At 44.0% G+C, this 21,336-nt stretch overlaps 2 protein-coding genes and 1 long non-coding RNA gene across 4 annotated transcripts in view; 2 read left to right on the forward strand and 1 right to left on the reverse strand.

Annotated features, from left to right (window-relative positions):
- The window catches only part of STRADA (STE20 related adaptor alpha), a 424,012-nt gene that overhangs the window by 124,563 nt on the left and 278,113 nt on the right, over nt 1–21,336 (forward strand). The gene's annotated exons all lie outside the window — the stretch shown is intronic.
- Nucleotides 379–9,074, forward strand: LOC136391399 (uncharacterized). Its single transcript, XR_010748849.1, has 3 exons — nt 379–518; nt 4,018–4,076; nt 5,464–9,074. It is a non-coding gene; the product is annotated as an uncharacterized lncRNA (long non-coding RNA).
- TACO1 (translational activator of cytochrome c oxidase I) lies at nt 9,501–17,703 on the reverse strand. Of its 2 annotated transcripts, none has more exons than XM_066363054.1 (5): nt 17,205–17,703; nt 16,808–16,911; nt 15,340–15,467; nt 14,642–14,819; nt 9,501–12,747 (listed from the first exon to the last, which is right to left on the reverse strand). In XM_066363054.1, the coding sequence occupies exons 1-5, from the start codon at nt 17,482–17,484 to the stop codon at nt 12,547–12,549; spliced, it is 891 nt and encodes a 296-aa protein (XP_066219151.1). In that variant the 5' UTR covers nt 17,485–17,703; the 3' UTR covers nt 9,501–12,546. The 2 variants fall into 2 exon arrangements, with proteins under 2 accessions (XP_066219151.1, XP_066219150.1); XM_066363053.1 differs by having other exon boundaries at nt 16,808–16,914.

A 21,336-nucleotide genomic window follows, 5' to 3' on the forward strand; every position in this document is an offset into this window, starting at 1 on the left:
TCACTTCACCAGCCAATAACAAGGAGCAAGTTGCTGCCCCCCCCCCCCCCGCCTCTCCGCCCCCACCGCTTTCTCCCCAACACCCTCAGACGCCAGCTAATCATCGGCACCACACGATAAACCAATCCCGCCTACTCTCGCAGGATGCCAATGGGCGAAGCCAAGGCTTTTTCCGAGGGCTATCTATTGCCTGCCAATCATCGAAACAGTCCCGGTTCACTCTGCTACTAGCCAATCATAGAGAGGACTCTGATCACCCCCTCTGCTCATCCCTTGCGGGCTCACCCTCCTATCTCCATGGTTTCTCCAATCACAGCTCTCGCGTAAGGCTCCGCCCACACCCTCACATCCCCTTCAGTCACCGAAGGCTCAGCGGACGCGCGGGCTGGCGCTGTTCCTCGCCGGCCAGTTTCGGGTTGGAGTTTGGGAAGGCGGCTGGATGGGCCCCCAGGCTTCCGCCCTCTCTCTCGGCGGTCCCTGAGGCCACTCCTGCCCCTCCCTCCCTGTGCCCACTCCGGGTACGTATTTAAGCAGGGAGGGTTCTGGCTCTTAGCGCTTCCCGGCCTGTGGCCATCTCTTCCGAGGGATCCCTTGGCAAGTCCTCGAATTCAGACGCTAGGCTTGCCTGAAGGCGGGGCTGCCTCTCCACTGCCTGCCTTTTCCAGGGACTCATACCTCTGGGGCCACACCCTCCGAGAGGCTGGGGTAGTGCTGGAATGTGGGTCCTCGGAAATCTGGGAGTTCCTCTGCTGGTCAGGGACGAATCCAGTAAGTGGCAAAGTCAGAAAGGGTCTTTCGGGAGGCTGTGGAACCCAAACTTTATTTTGTTTGTAAAAGCAATACAAGCTCTTTGTATTACAATGGGAGGGGGGGAATCCCACCTCAGAAGTATTGTTTCTTAATTTTTATTTATTGATTTTACCAAAAGAGGAATGGAGAGAGAGAGAGAGAGAGACAAGAACATTGATCTGTTCCTGTCTGTGCCCTGACAAGGGATAGAACCCGCTTTGCAACCATGCTCTAACCAACTGAACCATCTGGCCAGGGCCCACCTCAAAAAGAATTTTATCTTTCCTACCTAGATATACAATGTCTGACAAACATGGCTTCATATTATTTTGTGATGTACTTACATTTTATTATCAATGTTTTCCCGTGCCACTAAATATCGCTCCAAAACAACTGTACTGACTGCATGATATTTCAAAATAGAGAGTGACATAATTAATTTCCCCAACCCAGATCTTCAGATTCCAAGTCTACCACAATTAATAAAGGCTCTCTTCCTCTGGTCCCTGTTCTAGTATAATATGTATAAATGAAAAGCCAGAATAATCTTCAGATGCAATTTTCAACTGTCAACTAAGAACCTTTAGTGGTGGCTTTGCCTTGGGTGTCAAATATCTTTTTTTTTTTTTTTTTTACAGAGATATAGTGAGTCAGAGAGAGGGATAGATAATAGATAGGGACAGACAGACAGGAACGGAGAGAGATGAGAAGCATCAATCATTAGTTTTTCATTGCTACACCTTAGTTGTTCATTGATTGCTTTTTCTCATATGTGCCTTGACGGTGGGGCTACAGCAGACCAAGTAACCCCTTGCTCGAGCCAGTGACCTTGAGTCTAAGCTGGTGAGCTTTGCTCAAACCAGATGAGCCCACGCTCAAGCTGGCGACCCTGGGGGTCTCGAACCTGGGTCCTCCGCGTCCCAGTCCGATGCTCTATCCACCATGCCACCACCTGGTCAGGCAGGTGTCAAATATCTTAAGAATTCCTGAGACTCCTTTTTATTTACCTCCCCACCTTAATATTTATCAGGATGCTTGTCCTGTTAGTTTTTATTTCTCTCGAACAAACTTTTAAGTCTGTCATTTTCCCTCTTGATTAGACCCCTATCCAGTTTATTGTAGTTCCTTAACTATAATAATTTTTTTTCCCGGAGGGAGACATTGGGTATAGGGGAAATAAAATTAATATTTATCAGTCATTTACTATATATATACCAGACGTGTCGTCTCATTTAATCTTCCTAATAATTCTGAGGTCAGTAATACTATTGACATTTAAAGAATGAAAATGAAGCTCAGAGAACTTAAGTACCATCTACAGGTGGTAGAGTCAGGATTCACACCAGTTATATCAATATTTAATACTCAAAGGCTATGTTTTTCACGAGGCCAGTGTTTCTCCTGTTTTCTTTCATTATCATCCTCTAAATTAATTAAATTTAAATTCTTCCTGATGAGAGAAATATTAAGGAATAGGATTGTCAGGCAGGGTTGAGTTTTGAAGGCCACACACCATTGTATTATCTAAGATTTTTGTCACCCATTAAGAATCTCTTTTCATCGGGAACAAAACCGAAACTCTCATCACTGCTTTGGGGATATCACTATTGAGAATGTTATGCTGGAGGTCATAATCTACCAATCTGAAGCTCAGATCTGACTCTTAATTTTATTGACCTGAGATAAATATAAAAAAAAAAACCCATGCCTGACCAGGCGGTGGCGCAGTGGATAGAGCGTCGGACCAGGATGCGGAAGACCCAGGTTCGAGACCCCAAGGTCGCCAACTTGAGTGCAGGTTCATCTGGATTGAGCAAGGGCTCACCAGCTTGTGCTCAAGGTCCCTGGCTTGAGCAAGGGGTTGCTCGGTCTGCTGAAGGCTCACGGTCAAGGCACATATGAGAAAGCAATCAATGAACAACTAAGGTGTTGCAATGCGCAACAAAAAACTAATGATTGATGCTTCTCATCTCTCCGTTCCTGTCTGTCTGTCCCTCTCTCTGACTCTCTCTGTCTCTATAAAAAAATAAAAAAATAAATAAACAAAGATAATGTAAGCACATTGTACCTCCATGCCCCAGAACTCTTTAAAAACAAAACAAAAACCCCACATTTATGCCAGTAGAAATCTAGTACCCACTTTATGGTCTGTATCCAAAGGTCTATTCAGCTTTTCTTGGAATAAATACCAAAGCACCTAGTACTTTCCTCATCAAAGCACTTGTCGTACTCCATAGTAATTGCCTTTAAGTATGCGTAAAGACAGACCTGTTATCCAAATGAGCATGCCTAGAATCTTTTTTTTTTAAACACATCTTTATTTATTTATTTTATTATTATATATATTTTTTACAGAGACTGAGAGAGAGTCAGAGAGAGGGATAGGGACAGACAGACAGGAACGGAGAGATGAGAAGCATCAATCATTAGTTTTTCGTTGCGCATTGCAACACCTTAATTGTTCACTGATTGCCCTCCCATACGTGCCTTGACTGCGGGCCTTCAGCAAACCGAGTAACCCCTTGCTTGAGCCAGTGACCTTGGGCTCAAGCTGGTGAGCTTTTGCTCAAACCAGATGAGCCCTCGCTCAAGCTGGTGACCTCGGGGTCTCGAACCTGGGTCCTCCGCTTCCCAGCCCGACGCTCTATCCACTGCACCACCGCCGGGTCAGGCTGCCTAGCATCTTTAATAGCACATTTGAAAAACAAATATTCCTGACCTGTGGTGGCACAGTGGATCAAGCGTTGACCTGGAACACTAAGGTTGCTGGTTCAAAACCCTGGGCTTGCCTGGTCAAGGCACATGTGCACATGTAGGAGTTGATGCTTCCTGCTCCTCCCCCCACCTCTCTAAATGAATAAAATATAAAAATAAATTATTTTTAAAAACCCCAAATATTTGTTGAATAAATATATGAACCTCAAATGGGGATATTAGCAATTGAATGTAACTTCCACAAGTGCGCACTTTTAGCTGTGTATTTTATCTTCTTTTTCTATGCTGTTTCTCTCCTGACTTCATTTCCCCCTATGAAGCCTTCCAGCTGGGCCATGCCTTCTTAACACATTGCAGACCAGTAGTTTTATTGCTGGCTTTACCCAGTGGCCAGATAAGTTTCTATTGAACAAGTACAAAAAATGTTTTACATAAATGTTAAAGGCACGCTTTAAAATTAAATATCCATTGCATTTTGAAGTTATTTATTAAAAGAAAGTCTTTGTATCTTAGCTTTCTGGATTGAGCGCTTGATGAATCCTGAATGAACTGAATAGTCCACAATTAATCAGGTAAAGGATATTACAAGTTAAAAGATACTGGTTGACAAGATCAACACCTTGAATATAGTTATACTGTACAATGGAAACTGGCTTCTTGATTTCCTCTCCAGTATGCCAATTTTGTCTTTTCTGTTTCACAAGAGGAAGCATCATGGATAGTTGAAATAATACAAACTTTTATCCTTCCAAATCAATAATAAAATGGCACTTTTTCAAAAGGCTATTTCACCTCTTTTAAGTGTCGATGCTTCATCTTTCAAACATTTTGGCAAGCCTCTATTTGTTTGAATTGTTCCACAAACTCTTGTTTTATGTAGTAATAAAGTTTCTGCAATTGAAATACTATTGTAATAGTAATCTTGGTATATGTGATGCCCTAATTCCAGAAATGGCTGAAGTAGTGACAGAATAGTTATTCAATTTTTTTCCTTCACCTGTGTAAATTTTCATATTGCAAATATAGCCAGTCTTGCTCTCACGTACTATTCTTACAGGTAAACCATATTTAATAATTTTAGCTGGTTTGTAAGTTCGAAATAGAAGACGTCCCCTCCAGGGAATCATGCCTTCATCTAATGATAATTCTCGCATAGGTTTATATATTGTTTGAAATTTACTAATAAAGTGGCTGAGTACAGATTAAATTTTAAATAGGCTGGATAAAGATTTAGTCATGTTTGCAATGTCATTGAAATGCAAATTAAGTCTAGATTTCTTAAAAACTATTTCAACTCATCGTCTGAGGAAATAATAGAACAGCTAGAACTGGATTTGTAGATCAATATTCTTCCCAAGTATCCTTTCAAGTATGCCCCATTAGCACTATGAGTCCTAAAATTTTTTTCATATCTGTTGGAGTAACAGGAGACCACTTTATTGCTTTCGAAATTTTGTGCTTTCCCAAATTTTGGTTATAATATATGTTCAATGGATGACAAAATAGGTCAAACAGATCATCGTCAAAAATCAAGTTGGTGACTTCAGTGATGTTCTTAGAATCAGACAGTATAACTGTAACCCCAGAATTACCTTCAAATTTTTCCAAATCAGGTTGAAAGTCTTCTTTTGACCAATCATTATCTCGGCAATCAAGCCACAAATTACACTCAAAATCATGTGTGGAACTGTTCAAATTTTCAGGTTCGGAATCACTTAAAATTACTATTTTTTGCCTTTTTGAAGGAATAACTATATCACTGCCACTGTAAAAGCTTTTATCAGTTCACTTGGAATAGCTGAAAAATTGTCAGCAAATATATCCAGAATTTTATCATGTTCTTTGTCACTATCCATGGTTACTGAGCACTTTAAAAATATCAGATTTATATAAAAAAGTTATTTTTATTACTAACAAGAGACTAATCACTTTTAATTCCTTTTGTACTTTTAACTTCAGCGAATGCATTTTCCGTTACACTGTTTCTTTCTAAATGACAACAATGAAAAGCCAAGAGTTCTCGAGAATGGCCACAAGCCTTAGACAGAAAACAAGGAAATTCTTGTGACCATTCACAATGTGGTAAGTCTGTTACCCTGGTTTTACACTCAGTACATGCCCCTGGTTAAGAACCTAAGCTTTATCTGACCCCAAGAATTATGAGCTGCCATTAGTACTCAGGGCCTCAGAAAGTACTGTTCTATTTAGCCCAATCACACACCGTTGCACACTTCTTTTTATTTCAAGAGCATGGGTATAGAATTGGGCACCTGAAACCTATATAATTATGTTAACTGGTGTCACCAAAATGGTCAGTTAAAAAAAAAAGCACAGGGCCTGACCAGGTGGTGGCGCAGTGGGTAGAGCGTCAGACTGGGATGCTGAGGACCCAGGTTCGAGACTCCAATGTCGCCAGCTTGAGTGCAGGTTCATCTGGTTTGAACAAGGCTCACCAGCTTGAGCCCAAGGTTGCTGGCTTGAGCAAAGGGTCACTCGGTCTACTGTAGCCCCTCCAGTCAAGGTACATATGAAAAAGCAATCAATGAACAACTAAGGAGCTGCAACGAAGAATTGATGTTTCTCATCTCTCTCCCTTCCTGTCTGTCTGTCCCTACTTGTCCCTCTCTCTGACTCTCTGTCACACACACAAAAAAAGCACAGGGATACTTGGGACATGTGATAAGGAACAATAAATACAAATGAACAAATTCTCTTAGGGGTAGCTCAATGAATTTGGTATCAAAAAGAAAATGAACCCAGAAATCTATCGCCTAATTTGAAAAAAAAAAATCTTTTAAGTAAGGGGGAAAGTGGAATTTATTCAGATTTTAGGTTACATATCTGCATTGTTGACAATTTATACACACCATCATAGATTTTTAAAATGATGATATTTTACATATTGACATTTATTTCTAATGAAAAATTCTGGACGACTGAGCTATCCAGGCAGGGCGTGAAAAATTGGTTTTCATTTTGAAATTTCTTTTCTGTAAATTTATCCTAAAAAATACTTTGCAAGTGAGCAAAGATAAAGAATGTTCATTGCAGGCCCTGGCCAGTTGGCTCAGCGGTAGAGCATTGGCCAGCATGTGGAAGTCCCAGGTTCGATTCCTGGTCAGGACACACAGGAGAAGCACCCATCTGCTTCTCCACCCTTCCTCCTCTCTTTCCTCTCTATCTCTCTCTTCCCCTCCTGCACTCAAGGCTCCATTGGAGCAAAGTTGGCCCGGGCGCTGAGGACAGCTCCACGGCCTCTGCCTCAGGCACTAGAATGGCTCCCACAGCAACAGAGCAACACCCCAGATGGACAGCACATCGCCCCTTGGTGGGCCTGCTGGTGGATCCCAGTCGGGCGCATGCAAGAGTCTGTCTGTCTCCCCGCTTCTAACTTGGGAAAAATACAAAAGAAAAAAAAAAGAATGTTCATTGTAGCATCTTTTGTAAGATAGACAATCCAAATGTCCATTGATAGGAGACTAGTTAAATAAGTTATGGCACACCAATAAATACAATAAAATACTATTCAATATATAGCTACTAAAAAAGAATGAAGTAGCTTTCTTCATACTAACCAAAAGATGTCCAGGATATGTTGTGAAGTGAAAATATAAAAATAAAAAGGTTATATAACAGAAATGGATGGGGTGATCACATTTCAGTTTTTTCAAATGTTTATTCATACTTAGTAGAGGAAAAGGCCAATATTTATTGAACACCTAACTATTGCCAGGTACTGTTTTTTTTTTGTTGTTGTTTTTAAATGTTTATTTTATTGATTTTAGAAAGAGGAAGGGAGAGAGTGGGAAAGAGTAGGAGAGATGGTAACATCGATCTGTTCCTGTATGTGTCCTGACCGGGGATCAAACTAGCAACCACTGTGCTTCGGGATGATGCTCTAAAGAACCGACCTGTCTGGCCAGGGCTGCCAAGTACTGTTGTAAGTGCTTAATATACAGGGTGAGACAAAGTAGGTTTACAGTTGTTCATATGGAAAATAATACAAGAATTAATAAATAATAATACAAGAATAAACTTTTATATACTCATAACTGCAAACCTACTTTTGCCCCATCCAGTATATTAACTGAATTTAATTCTGAAAAAAACAGCTCTATAAAATGGGTACTATTATCCCCATTTTATAGATGAAGAAATAGCTGCAGAGAGGTTCTCATCCAAAGTTGCTAGCAATCGGCAGTCAGGATTTGTTCCCCAGCAGTGTAGTTCCAATGAGTAGAATGATATAGATTAATGGTAGTTATATTTTAGGAGGTGGGATTAGATGGGACTTTTATTGTTTTGTACTTTGATATGGTTTGACCTTTTAAAAAACAATAAATGTGCCTGACCAGGTGGTTGCGCAATGGGTAGAGCGTCGGACTGGGATGCAGAGGACCCAGGTTTGAAACCCCAAGGTCACCAGTTTGAGCGCAGGCTCACCAGCTTGAGTGTGGGGTTGCTGGCTTGAGCATGGGACCATAGACATGATCCCATGGTCACTGGCTTGAGCCCAAAGGTCACTGACTTGAAGCCCAAGGTCGCTGGCTTGAGCAAGGTGTCAGTCACTCTGCTGTAGCTCCCGGGTCAAGGCACATATGAGAAGCACTCAATGAAAGACTAAGGAGTCGCAACGAAGAATTGATGCTTCTCATCTCTCTCCCTTCCTGTCTGTCCCTATTTGTCCCTGTCACGAAAAAAAACAAAAACAAAAACAAAAAAAATAATAAATGTTACCTTCTGGCAGAGACAAAAGGAAGATAAAAAGAAGAAAAAGCAAAAACTGATATCCCATTCACTGTCTGGGGACAGAATAAAAAGAAAGTGATTTCAGTCAAGACTAGTGTAATATCTATCATATCACTCTGTTTTACCAGACCTAATGGCTCATTTCTCTTTACAGAATGTCTCCAGAGCAGTCCCCAAGGATTCAAATAAGTCAAAAGTTGGGGTCTTACAGAGTTTGAACTTTTATTGACTGCTATGCTATGTTTCAGAGAAAGAAAAGAAATTCAACCACATGTTTCAATCTCCATAGTGGGCTGGAGACAGAGCTTTTACTGTTCCTGCTAGATTCATCCAAGGCCTCTGGTGAGGGAGTAAGGGGCAGCTAACTAACAAGGCTATGGACAGAGCCTATCACAGATACCTTCATCCCACTGGAAGGAGAGTGGAGAATAAACCCAAGCCAGCTACAAGGTGCTAAATGATATTGTGTTGCTAAGACAATGACCAAAGATAAGGCAGGCAAGGACCAGATCCCATTTTTTTTACTTTAAGGTACTCCTGATTCCCACCCACCCTCTCACATGTTCTCTCCCTAGTTTAACAGTAATGTAACTAGTTTTCTTTTTTTAACTGTTTTTTTAAAGATATTATTTATTGATGTTAGAGAGAGAGAGACAGAGAGAAAGGGGAGTGGGGAGGAGCAGGAAGCATCAACTTGAAGTAGTTGCTTCTCATATGTGCCTTGACTGGGCAAGCCTGGGATTTCGAACTGGTAACCTCAGCATTCCAGGTTGATGATCTATCCACTGCGCCACAGCAAGTCAGGCTCTTTTTTAAAAAATGTTTCCGCCTGACCTGTGGTGGCGCAGTGGATAAAGTGTCGACCTGGAAATGCTGAGGTCGCCGGTTCGAAACCCTGGGCTTGCCTGGTCAAGGCACATATGGGAGTTGATGCTTCCTGCTCCTCCCCCTTCTCTCTCTCTGTTTCTCTCTTTCCCTCTCTCTCTCTCTCCTTTCTAAAATGAATAAATAAAATAAAAAAATTAATTGGGTATTATGCCTGACCTGTGTGGCGCAGTGGGTAAAGCGTCGACCTGGAACCCTGAGGTCGCCGGTTCGAAACCCCGGGCTTACCTGGTCAAGGCACATATGGGAGTTGATGCTTCCTGCTCCTCCTCTGTTCTCTCTATCTCTTTCCTCTCTCTCTCTCTTTAATAATAAAAATGAATAAATAAAATTTAAAAAAAAGAAAAGCTCTTTAAAAAAAAAAAAAATGTTTCCCCTGATGAAAATAATACATGAGGCTCCGGCTGGGTAGCTCAGCTGGTTGGAGTGAGGTCCTGATGCACCAAGGTTATGGTTTCAATCCATAGGGTGCATACAAGAAGCAACCAGTGAATGCACAACTAAGTGGAACAAGTCAATGCTTCTATCTTTCTAAAAAAATGAATAAATTTTAAAAATTAAAAGAGAAAGTAATATACGATTATAGAAAATAAAACTCAGTTATAATATCACCATCCAGAAATAACCAGTTTTGACATTTTAGTACAGTTCCTTTTAGTTTTTTTTTTAGAAAGACATTTTTATGGTATGATACATATTTTACAATTTTGACCATACAATACATACAGTTTTACATCTTCTTCATTTAGCATTATATTGTAAATATTTGCTCTGGCATAAAATATCCTTTGAAAAATAATATTTAGTGACAGAATAACTCATATCCTATTTATTTCACTTATTCAGTTCAACAGTTATTTAACTAACCTATGTAGCTAAGGGTCTCTACCAGATATTGAAGCCAAACAAATCCAAGTAAGGTTTCATTTCTTCTTTTCCTATATTAACTGCAGAGAAGATTGTAAGGCACCACCAGGGGTCATTGCAGAGCCATTCAGTATACCTTGAGGTAAGAAAATTGGTTACATAAGAAACTATATTAATAAATCCTATCTAATAGAGTACTATTCCACGTGAGTAGGCAAATTCTGTTCCAAATTCCTTAGTTCAGAAATGATCACATTCCTCCAAGTTAATTAATACTTACCATTTACAAAACAGCTATTTTGTAAACCAAGTTCTATCGATGCAAGATATAATATTAGACCTGTTCCTACCTGCTTGGTATGAGGTCATTTTTGCTAAAATACTTGGCCTGACTATTTTCTAGGTTTGTTGTGAAAATCAAATAAATAAAATAGCACTGGCTGGATGGCTGTTGGTTAGAGCATCGTCCTGAAGCACAGAGGGTGCCAGTTGAATCCCCAATCAGGGCACATACAGGAACTGATTGATGTTCCTCTCTCTCTCTCTCTCTCTCTCTCTCCCTTCCTCTCTCTAAAATCAATAAAATAAAATAAAAATAAATAAATAAAATATGAAAGTACTTTATAAATTATGAAGCAGCATTTGAGCTTTAAATTGCCCTATTTTAGTGATATGCTTATTCAGCTATTTGGATGAGTTATCTACTATAAAAACGGAAGAATCCCAGGTAGTATCACGATTATGAAATGAGGTATAAGAGCATATCCTTTGGCATGATCATGGATTATTTCATTGGTTTTCCTCCCCCTGGCCTTCACTCTCCAGTTGTTTATGTCATCATGGAATTACTAATCTGTTTTTCCTAGAAGCTTAAGTTATCATTTATGACTAATTTGGTTTTAGCTCTTTGCCATCCTCATTTACCTGAGGCTTCTTCAGGAAAATTACTCTTAAGTTCAGAACTGGCTTAAACAACTTAGAAGTAGCTAAACAGCAGGGATCAAAAAGGCACTCCAGGCCTGACATCCTTGATGGGCTCCAGCACAGGTGGTTGACCCTCCTGGTCTTTCTAAACCCAGAAATGACTCTCACATGCAAAAGGCACCAAGCCCCCTATTTTCCCACCTGGCCAGGCTTCTGACTCAGCCTTCACTCTTCCTTCTGTTCTCATTTCCTCTCGAGTACCGGGTACCCCATCATCTGGCATCAGGGATATGCTCTTATACCTCATTTCATAAAAAGGAGCTAAGGACCAAACAGCTTTCTTTTTTTTTTTTTTCCTGAAGCTGGAAACGGGGAGGCAGTCAGACAGACTCCCGCACACGCCCAACGGGGATCCACCCGGCACGCCCACCAGGGGGTGATGCTCTGCCCATCTGGGGCGTCACTCTGTCGTGACCAGAGCCACTCTAGCGCCTGGGGCAGAGGCCATAGAGCCATTCCCAGCGCCCGGGCCATCTTTTTGCTCCAATGGAGCCTCGGCTGCGGGAGGGGAAGAGAGACAGAGAGGAAGGGGGGGGGGGTGGAGAAGCAGATGGGCACTTCTCCTGTGTGCCCTGGCCGGGAATCGAACTCGGGACTCCTGCACGCCAGGCCGAAACTCCACCTCTGAGCCAACCGGCCAGGGCCCCAAACAGCTTTCAAAATCAGCTCAGTATAGCTTTTTTCTGAGCATAGCCTAATCTGCTGATGGGTCCACTCTGAAAAATCTCAGAAAACACACGAACCCAGACAAAGCAGGATCTGGGAGTCTTTTATCATTGGCACTTGATTTCCTATTGAGTCAGAGCTATAAGCTCGCTGGAAGAAGGCACAGAGGCCACACAGAGAACAAGGATGCATGCACAGCAGCCTGCTCTGCCCTGGGGTAGCTCCAGCAGAGAGCAATCCAGTTCTTCCTTGCTCTGGTACTATGTCTTAGAATAGGATCTAACACAGGGCACCAACTGATCAGCTAGTACACTTGGTAATTACAGTTCCTGGTACATAATAGGTGTTTGATAAGTTCATTAGATCAGCATTAGAACACAGAGTGCCTGTAAAAAGTTACATTTCTATAGTCAATCAAAAAACAAACAGTCTTGGAATTGGAGTAGAAGAACTAGGCCTTTAGACTTGAAAGGAAGTCAAGAGGTCCCAACAGCTGGACACAAAACACAGGAAAACTCATGAGCTATCCAACAATGCAGCAACCCAGATCAATCACTTAATATTTAAGAGCAGCTTCTAGTGCATGGGCCCTCATAACACCTGCTATCCCCAGAGGTCCAACTTCCTAAGATCAATCTGACCAGCTGACTAGCCCAACTCTGCATCCAGGAGGGAGTGGGGGGACTCATCCAGAAGTGCTCTGAGACACCAGCAAAACTGACAAAGAGGGCCCCAAGAGAAGTACGGGGATTCCTGTGTCCACAAGGAATGCCTCTGAATCTGCTAGGCCCCCAACCTGCTTCAGCCTTGGAGAATGCTGCAGAAGCCTGTGCTCCAGAACGAGCTGCCAATTGCGTAGGAAGGAGGAGCCGGAGGATACATACAGTCTGGTTACTCAATATTGTCATAGACCTGGATCACGTCCTCATGGTTGCTGAGAGCCTGGATGAGATGGGCAGCCTGCTCCATGTCAGGGTTAGCCAGCTGCACCTTTGTGTTGGGGATGAACTCTAGTGTACAGGACACAGGACACAAGCCCAGGGACTCCAGCTTCTTCCTCACTTGATGAAGTGAAGAGGCATCACAAGTAAACTAGGGATAAAGCAAAGTCAGGAGTGAGGAGCCAGAAGATAATGGCTGATCTGTGGTGGCACAGAAGATAAAACATTGACCTGGAATGCTGAGGTCACCAGTTCAAATCCCTAGGCTTGTCCGGTCAAGGCACATACAAGAAGCAACTACTATGAGTTGATACTTCCCATTCTTCTTTTCCCCCTTTCTCTCTCTCCCTCTCTCTCTCAAAAAAAAATAATTAAAAAAAAAAAAAAAAGATAACTTGCCTGACCAGGCAGTGGCGCAGTGGATGGAGCGTCGGACTGGGGTATGGAAAACCTGGTTTGAGACCCCGGGGTCCCCAGCTTGGACCCAAAGTCACTGGCTTGAGCGGGGGGTTACTTGGTCTGATATGGCCCCCCAGTCAAGGCACATATGAGAGAGCAATCAGTGAACAGCTGGGGTGTCACAATGAAAAACTGGTCATTGATGCTTCTCATCTCTCTCTGTTCCTGTCTGTCCCTATCTATCCCTCTCTCTGACTCTCACTCTGTCTCTGTAAAAAAACAAAACAAAACGATAACACCCTGGCTGGTTGGCTCAGTGGTAGAGCGTCCATCCCACATGTGGATGTCTGGTTTGATTCCTGGTCAGGGCACACAGGAGAAGCACCCATCTGCTTCTCCACCCTTCCCCCTCTTGCTTGCTTTCTCTCTCACTCACTCCACGTCCTGTAGCAATAGTTCAACCAGAGTGAGTTGGCCCCTGTGGTGCTGAGGTTGGCTCTATGGTCTATGCCTCAGGCTCTAAGGCACTTAAAAAAAAAAAAAAAAAAAAGCTCAGTTGCTGAGCAAAGGAACAAGGCCCCATATGAGCACAGCATCGCCTCCTAGTGCGCTTGCCGGATGGATCCCAGTCCCAGCACATGTAGGGAGTCTGTCTCTCTGCATCCCCTCCTCTCACTGAATAAAAAAAATTAAAAAAAGAAGATAACAGGACAAAACTGGATAAAACGTTACAAAACCTAAATGGAACTACTGTAATATACCACTGGATTTAAGCTCTTCAATGGCTGAGATACCATTTTCAGTTTTTCTGAATCTCACAGTCTTCAGTAAAATAAGTCCTAACAAGTATTCACTTAATAAATGTTTGTGCCCTGGCCGGTTGGCTCAGCGGTAGAGCGTCGGCCTAGCGTGCGGAGGACCCGGGTTCGATTCCCGGCCAGGGCACATGGGAGAAGCGCCCATTTGCTTCTCCACCCCTCCGCCGCGCTTTCCTCTCTGTCTCTCTCTTCCCCTCCCGCAGCCAAGGCTCCATTGGAGCAGAGATGGCCCGGGCGCTGGGCATGGCTCTGTGGCCTCTGCCTCAGGCGCTAGAGTGGCTCTGGTCGCAATATGGCGACGCCCAGGATGGGCAGAGTATCGCCCCCTGGGGGGCAGAGCACCGCCCCTGGTGGGCGTGCCGGGTGGATCCCGGTCGGGTGCATGCGGGAGTCTGTCTGACTGTCTCTCCCTGTTTCCAGCTTCAGAAAAATGGAAAAAAAAAAAAAAAAAAAAAAAAAAAATAAATGTTTGTGTAATATGTGAAATCTTTTATCTTGCCTGTACCCCAAATGAAGAAAAGAAACTGAGAGAGGCATGTCTTTTTTTTTTTTTTTCTTCTGAAGCTGGAAACGGGGAGAGGCAGTCAGACAGACTCCCGCATGCGCCCGACTGGGATCCACCCGGCACGCCCACCAGGGGGCGAGAGAGGCATGTCTTAATACATGTACACAGTTATTTGTATGAAAAATAATACAATAATTAATAAATAATTATACAAGAATGAACTCTTTGTATTTTGCGTACTCACAACTGTAAAGCCTCCTTTTGCCCCACCCTGCATCTGGGCCCTCTTGGAAGTCCACCAAACATTAAGGCTTTGTACTCACCTTAAAAATGTGTTTTTCCTCTTCATCTTCAGTTTCCTTGACATCCTCAGCTCCTGCTTCGATTGCAAACTCCAGGGCTCGCTCTAGGTTCACTTCTTTTTTCTCTCTGTCCTCCACTCCAACCACGATCACCCCCTTTTTGTCAAAGGAGTGGCGAGCTCCTTCAGCCATCATTCCCCTGAGAGGAAACAGGCCAGAATAAATGCCTTTAGACACTTGGCCTCCACACAGCGCTGCACAGCACTCTTTCCATCCAGTCTCTGGAGTATATAGAGACATGGACTAGTTCTCTTCCTGAAGAAGATGAAGCTACTACTGGGCAAGAGACTAATCCAAACATATCTCCACCCTCTATTTTCTGCCCTGGTTTGAATTTGGAGAATACAAATACTTTGCTCATCAATTCCTATGCAATTTAGATTCCAGTCCTGGTGGTACATTTTAAGACCTGGGCATTATAAGGCTAAATATGGGATAATGGGACAAAGCCCCTTCTATACTTTTAATAAAACAAGTCCTTTGGATCCTGCCTAGTAGAGAACACATTAAGGGAGAGTAAATTATCCCATTTAGATTCTGCTAAGGATTAAGGATGTGTAAAATACTGATATGAACCACCATCATAAAGGACCATACTTTTCTTGTACAGAATTAGAACCAAAAGGTTCCATCCCCTTCCACTTTCCCCACACACCTACCCATTCTTGTTCAGGATATGTTTGATGTCCGAATGGCACTTAGAGCCACTGTTAGATAATGCCTCAATGAGCAGAGAAGAGCCACCAGGGCCTCGACCCTCATACAACAAATAAATGTCCTTGGTTTTCTGCAAAAACAAATAAGCATATTTTTCTGTTTCCCAATACTCGTCTGCATGCCAGCTCAGAACCATAGACACCACCACCATAAAGTTGACTCCATGAGATGGGCTCTTTGGGCTGGAGCCTAGGCTCTCAAGTCTTTTTTTTTCTTCACCCTCTGAGAGGAGGGCCTTCAGACCAACTTTTAAGGTAATTGAAAGTACTACTTCTTATTTGGGAGTCTGTTTCTCTGGTCCCTGAATAGTCAATTAGCTATCTCCCAGCTTTGTTTCCTCCCCTCCCCAGCTGAATTCCACACCTACCTACCCCATCACTCCCACCTACACTCATCTTCTGACATCCTTATCCCTTATGAAATCCACCTGTGTTCCTATACCTGGGCTGTTGAGTACTGCTACACAGTCACCCACCTATGTCTTTTCTTAAGAGCCACTGAAGATAGCATGGCCTCAAAAATTCAAACAACCAAAAACTATAATGACCAATCTTTGTACCTCCCATGCCACCCTGCACATGTGTCCGATCTTTACCACTTTCTACAAGCACCCAGCCTGCTGTTTTTTCAGGTACTCTTAACTGATGACTCCTTTCTTTCTCTTTCATAAAAGAAATAAAGGACCACCAGGTGGGGGAAAATCCTCTGACTCCACCACCTTACCTACACCACAGTCAACATGAAGGCAGTATGTGTGATAAAGCATAAGCTCTGAAATCTGTTTTCAATTCTGTCATTTTCTGTGTGCACTGGTCAAGTCTTCTAATCTCTCTGTATCTCAGTTTCTACTTATGATTGTTCTGAGCATTCAGTGAGATAATGCACACAGATGTCTTATTAAAGTGCTTGGCCTAGAGTAAGCACTCAACTATTAGCTACTGAGATGATTATTACTTCCTCAGATCCTTCCCACTTGTCCCAGAGGAAGACGTGTCCCTTCATCTAGCCTCAAAGGCAATTCCCACACCTAGGATCTATCACTGTCATTCGAATCCCTCTCTTTCTACTAGGTTTTCTCTTTTGGGCATAAATATCAGAAACACAAACCCTTCCTCAATCTAATCCCGGGGCTTTCCCCACACTCTGCTGGTTCTTTCTACTTCATCTCCTCACAACCCAGTTGAACAATCCTAGGTTCTATGATTCTGTATATTGTCTATCCATCCTATTCCTGATTGTGCTCCTATAACCAATGGTCAAGGAGACAGGGCACCAAAAGGCTCTGGATTGAAGCTGTTAATCACATTGCTACCCTTCTCTCTGATCATTTAAGGAGTGATTGGTGGCCTCACAGACATGGACCCTATAGGAGCTGTGATCAGTAACAAGAATGTCAAGTTGAGGACATACCTCCATTTTCAGCGATGCCTCAATAGTTGACTTGGGCATTTGCTTGTTGCGACACATTTCTAAGACATGGGCCAGGTTGCTGTTGAGCTCAGGGTTGGGGCCTCCTTCTGAGATAAAAAAGAACGAGTGAAGTAATTTCATTATTTCCAGACCTATACCCCCTCATTACCCAAAGAGTGACAAGTCACCACTTTGTTCTCGGTTAGTTTAGAACATATTATCCAGTTTTTGCATGGACTAGGGAAAAGAAGTATCTTGGAAAAGAAGTTTTTCAATCACTGTCTTTAAGAAAATGAAGGGCCAAGGATCGGAATGAGCCCTGGCTCAGCTCCCGGAGGCAAATGGGGGGCCTTGAGCACGGGGCGGGGGTAGCGGTGAGTGGCTGTCAGTTTCTCACCTCTAACCGCTAGGCGGATGCTCAAAGCAAGCTTGGAGAAGATGCGACTCCTTTCAGCGTCTTTGGGACCTTTGATGTGTCGGACTTTGGACCACTTGTTGTGCCCAGCAGAGGCCGCCATGGTGAGGTGTAGCGTACGGCCCCAAGCGGGGCTACAGCCCCGGGGGTCAGGCTGGGAACCTGGAGAGATGCACGGAACAGCCGCCCAGATTCCCGGGTCTAGCGCCCGCAAACATGGAGCAGAGGTCCTACTCAGGCTGACAATGGCCCAAGCAGCCATCGGCTCCGATCCTGGACCAAGGTCAGCAATGACAGAGAAAGGGCTCCGGCCAAAGTCAGCCCGCCTAGTCCACCGCTAGAACGGGTAGGTCTGGAGCCTGTGGTCGCTTTCACCTGTCACCCATGACCCACAGGCTCAGGGCCGCCGGGAGAAGCCAAACTCGACAGACTGGACGACGTCTCCGGGCAGCCAAGACTGGGTTCTCTCGCTGGTGTAGCACACTTCCTTTCCCGGTCCGTTCTAAAAACACGTCCCCACTGCTCTCAAAATCCGTTCCGCCGCTGCTTATACTGTTTTGCCTCCGCGCAAAGCCCGACAAGACAGGAGGCGATCCCTGCTCAATCCCTCCAGGTAGCCTGGGGAGCGCAGGGCTTTATCTCCTACAATGATCTAGTAGAGATACATCTGAGTTATGAAACTGATTTTGCTTCTGAATTGCTTGCCAACCTGAGCAGGCTCAGAAAAGAAATCGCCGCCCCGAGATGTGATTTCCCTAATCATTTGGTCTTTTTGAACTTGCTCTCCGCTATTTGTAAATAAGGATGCTACTAATACTTGCTTAACCCACATAGGAAGGTTAAAAACACAAAAGAAGGCCCTGGCTGGTTGGCTCAGTATCAGAGCGTCGGCCTGGCGTGCAGGAGTCCCAGGTTCGATTCCCGGCCAGGGCACACAGGAGAAGCGCGCATCGCATCTGCCTCTCCACTCCTCCCCCTCTCCTTCCTCTCTGTCTCTCTCTTCCCCTCCCGCAGGCCCGTTTCCAACCTCAATACAATAAATAAATAAATAAATAAATAAATAAATAAATAAATAAATAAATAAATTCCAACGGCTTCCTTTGTGGGTTTTTTTTTTGTTTTTTGTTTTGTATTTTTCTGAGGTTGGAAACAGGGAGGCAGTCAGACAGACTCCTGCATGCGCCCGACCGGGATCCACCCGGCACGCCCACCAGGGGGCGATGCTCTGCCCATCTGGGGCGTCGCTCTGTTGCAACCAGAGCCATTCTAGCGCCTGAGGCAGAGGCCACAGAGCCATCCTCAGCGCCTGGCCAACTTTGCTCCAGTGGAGCCTCGGCTGCGGGAGGGGAAGAGAGAGACAGAGAGGAAGGAGAGGGGGAGGGGTGGAGAAGCAGATGAGCACTTCTCCTGTGTGCCCTGGCCGGGAATCGAACCCGGGACTCCTGCACACCAGGCCGATGCTCTGATACTGAGCCAACCGGCCAGGGCCGCCGTTGGAATTTTAAAGTAATGAAGTCTTATGTAAATAGCAGAGCGATCATAGTGTTGAAGTCCCTAAATGCAACTTGAGATTCAGATGACACAGGACATTCTGGAGTGGGAGGGTGATTTTACCAGCCTTCTAGAGCTTAATTCCCCTATCTACTTTCCTTTTGCTCTCCCAAAAGAGAAAACTGAGGCTATTCGAAGGAGTAAAGAAACAAAGTGGCAACTGCTGAAAAATTTTCTAGTGGGTCCCCATACTGGTGAAATAAAATCCAAAGGACTTGGTCTGTTAGATAAAGAGCAGGAAGGACAGTGTGAAGTTTAAGCCTGCGGACTCTGGAGTTAGGCTGGGTGTAACAACCCCAGTCGTTACACTTACTAGTGTAACCTTGGGCAAGTTCCTTTACTTTCCCAGATTTCAGTTCCCTTGCCTGAAATGCGCTTGCGAGGACTATATGGGATAATATATAGATGCAAATTATATGAGCATAGATTTTATATTATATAAGAACCTTCATAATTTCAGATCTACTCATTTTGTTGTTGTTCTCATGTCCAGACATTATACTCTGGTTGGGGGTAATTACTCATATACTCTGAATACAAGTTTTTCATCACCTCTTTGCTCTTCTCTGTCTTGCTGGTAATATCTTTGCCTCAAGACCCAGTTCAGCTGTCAACTGAATTTTAAGCTGTAACCAGAGGCGGATTTAATGGTGGGCGCATCGGGCGCAGGCCCTGGGCCTCGACTTCTGAAAGGCCCCGCAAATCCCAACTTTACATTGTTTTCTAATGACACCAAGTTTGGTTTCATATATCCAACTTTAACAATAATAGTACATAATATTTTTTATTTATTTAAAAACATGGTTAACATGTATTTTTATTTTCCCTGTCTCTCTTTTTTTTTTAAGATTTTTTATTTATTCATTTTAAAGAGAGGAGAGAGAGAGAGAGAGAAGGGAGGGAGGAGCAGAAAGCATCAACTCCCATATGTGCCTTGACCAGGGAAGCCCGGAGTTTCAAACTGGCGACCTCAGTGTTCCAGGTCAACGCTTTTACCCACTGCGCCACCGCAGGTCAGGCCTCTCTCTCTTTTTTTTTTCTGAAGCTGGAAACGGGGAGAGACAGTCAGACAGACTCCTGCATGCGCCCAACCGGGATCCACCCGGCACGCCCACTAGGGGCGACGCTCTGCCCACCAGGGGGCGATGCTCTGCCCCTCCGGGGCGTCGCTCTGCTGCGACCAGAGCCACTCTAGCACCTGGGGCAAAGGCCAAGGAACCATCCCCAGCACCCGGGCCATCTTTGCTCCAATGGAGCCTTGGCTGTGGGAGGGGAAGAGAGAGACAGAGAGGAAGGAGGGGGTGGGGGTGGAGAAGCAAATGGGCGCTTCTCCTATGTGCCCTGGCCGGGAATCGAACCTGGGTCCCCCTCACGCCAGGCCGACGCTCTACCGCTGAGCCAACCAGCCAGGGCCCAGGCCTCTCTCTTTTTTTTAAGGGGCCTCTCTTTTTTTTAAGGGGCCCAATATTTTCTTCTTCACCCGGGGCCTCAACCGACCTTAATCTGCCTCTGGCTAAACTAACAGTTCATTTATGAATTGTTCTTTTATTACTATTTATTAACCAAGCTACTTGGGCTTAGCACTTCCTCCTTGTACTTTGCAGATTAGAAACACCAAATTGCTCCTAGTTTGTCTCCCAATTCCAGTATTACACAAACTGGTCCACCTCACTTCACCTGGCTAATTTTTGTTTTTCCTTCAAGATTCGGCTCAGGCATTAACCAGAGGAAAACATCTCTAAATCCTCCAGTTGGGCTCAGATGACCTACTCTGTATGCTCGCATAACCCTTCACAGATCTTTTTTTTTTTTTTTCCAGAGAGAGAGAGGGATAGACAGGGACAGATAGACAGGAACAGAAAGAGATGAGAAGCATCAATCATTAGTTTTTCATTGTGCGTTGCAACACCTTAGTTGTTCATTGATTGCTTTCTCATATGTGCCTTGACTGCGGGCCTTCAGCTGATGGAGTAACCCCTTGCTCGAGCCAGAGACCTTGGGTTCAAGCTGGTGGGCTTTTTGCTCAAACCAGATGAGCCCGTGCTCAATCTGGCAACCTTGGGGTCTCGAACCTGGGTCCTCTGCATCCCAGTCCAATGCTCTATCCACTGCGCAACCGCCTAGTCAGGCACATCTTACTTTTTTAACATCAAACTATTTGTCTGTCTCTGCTACAATATTAAGTTGAGAGCAGGACTATATACTCCTGTGCCCAAAACAGTTAATGTTTTTTAAATAACAACTTTGACATATAATTCATATATACAAGTCAATTTAAAATGTACAACTTTTTTTTAGTATAATCAAAGGTTTGTGCAGTTATCACCACAATCAAGTTTACATTTTAATCACTCCCAAAAGAAAATCCTGTATCCATTAGCAGTTACTCTCCATCTCCCCCAATTCCCCAAGTCTTAGCCAGTGGTCAGCAAACTCATTAGTCAACAGAGCCAGATATCAACCGTACAATGATTAAAATTTCTTTTGACCCTGGCTGGTTGGCTCAGTGGTAGAGTGTCGGCCTGGCGTGCAGGAGTCCTGGGTTTGATTCCTGGCCAGGGCA

Source organism: Saccopteryx leptura, chromosome 2 (genome assembly GCF_036850995.1).
Source record: "Saccopteryx leptura isolate mSacLep1 chromosome 2, mSacLep1_pri_phased_curated, whole genome shotgun sequence".
Lineage (NCBI taxonomy): Eukaryota > Metazoa > Chordata > Mammalia > Chiroptera > Emballonuridae > Saccopteryx > Saccopteryx leptura.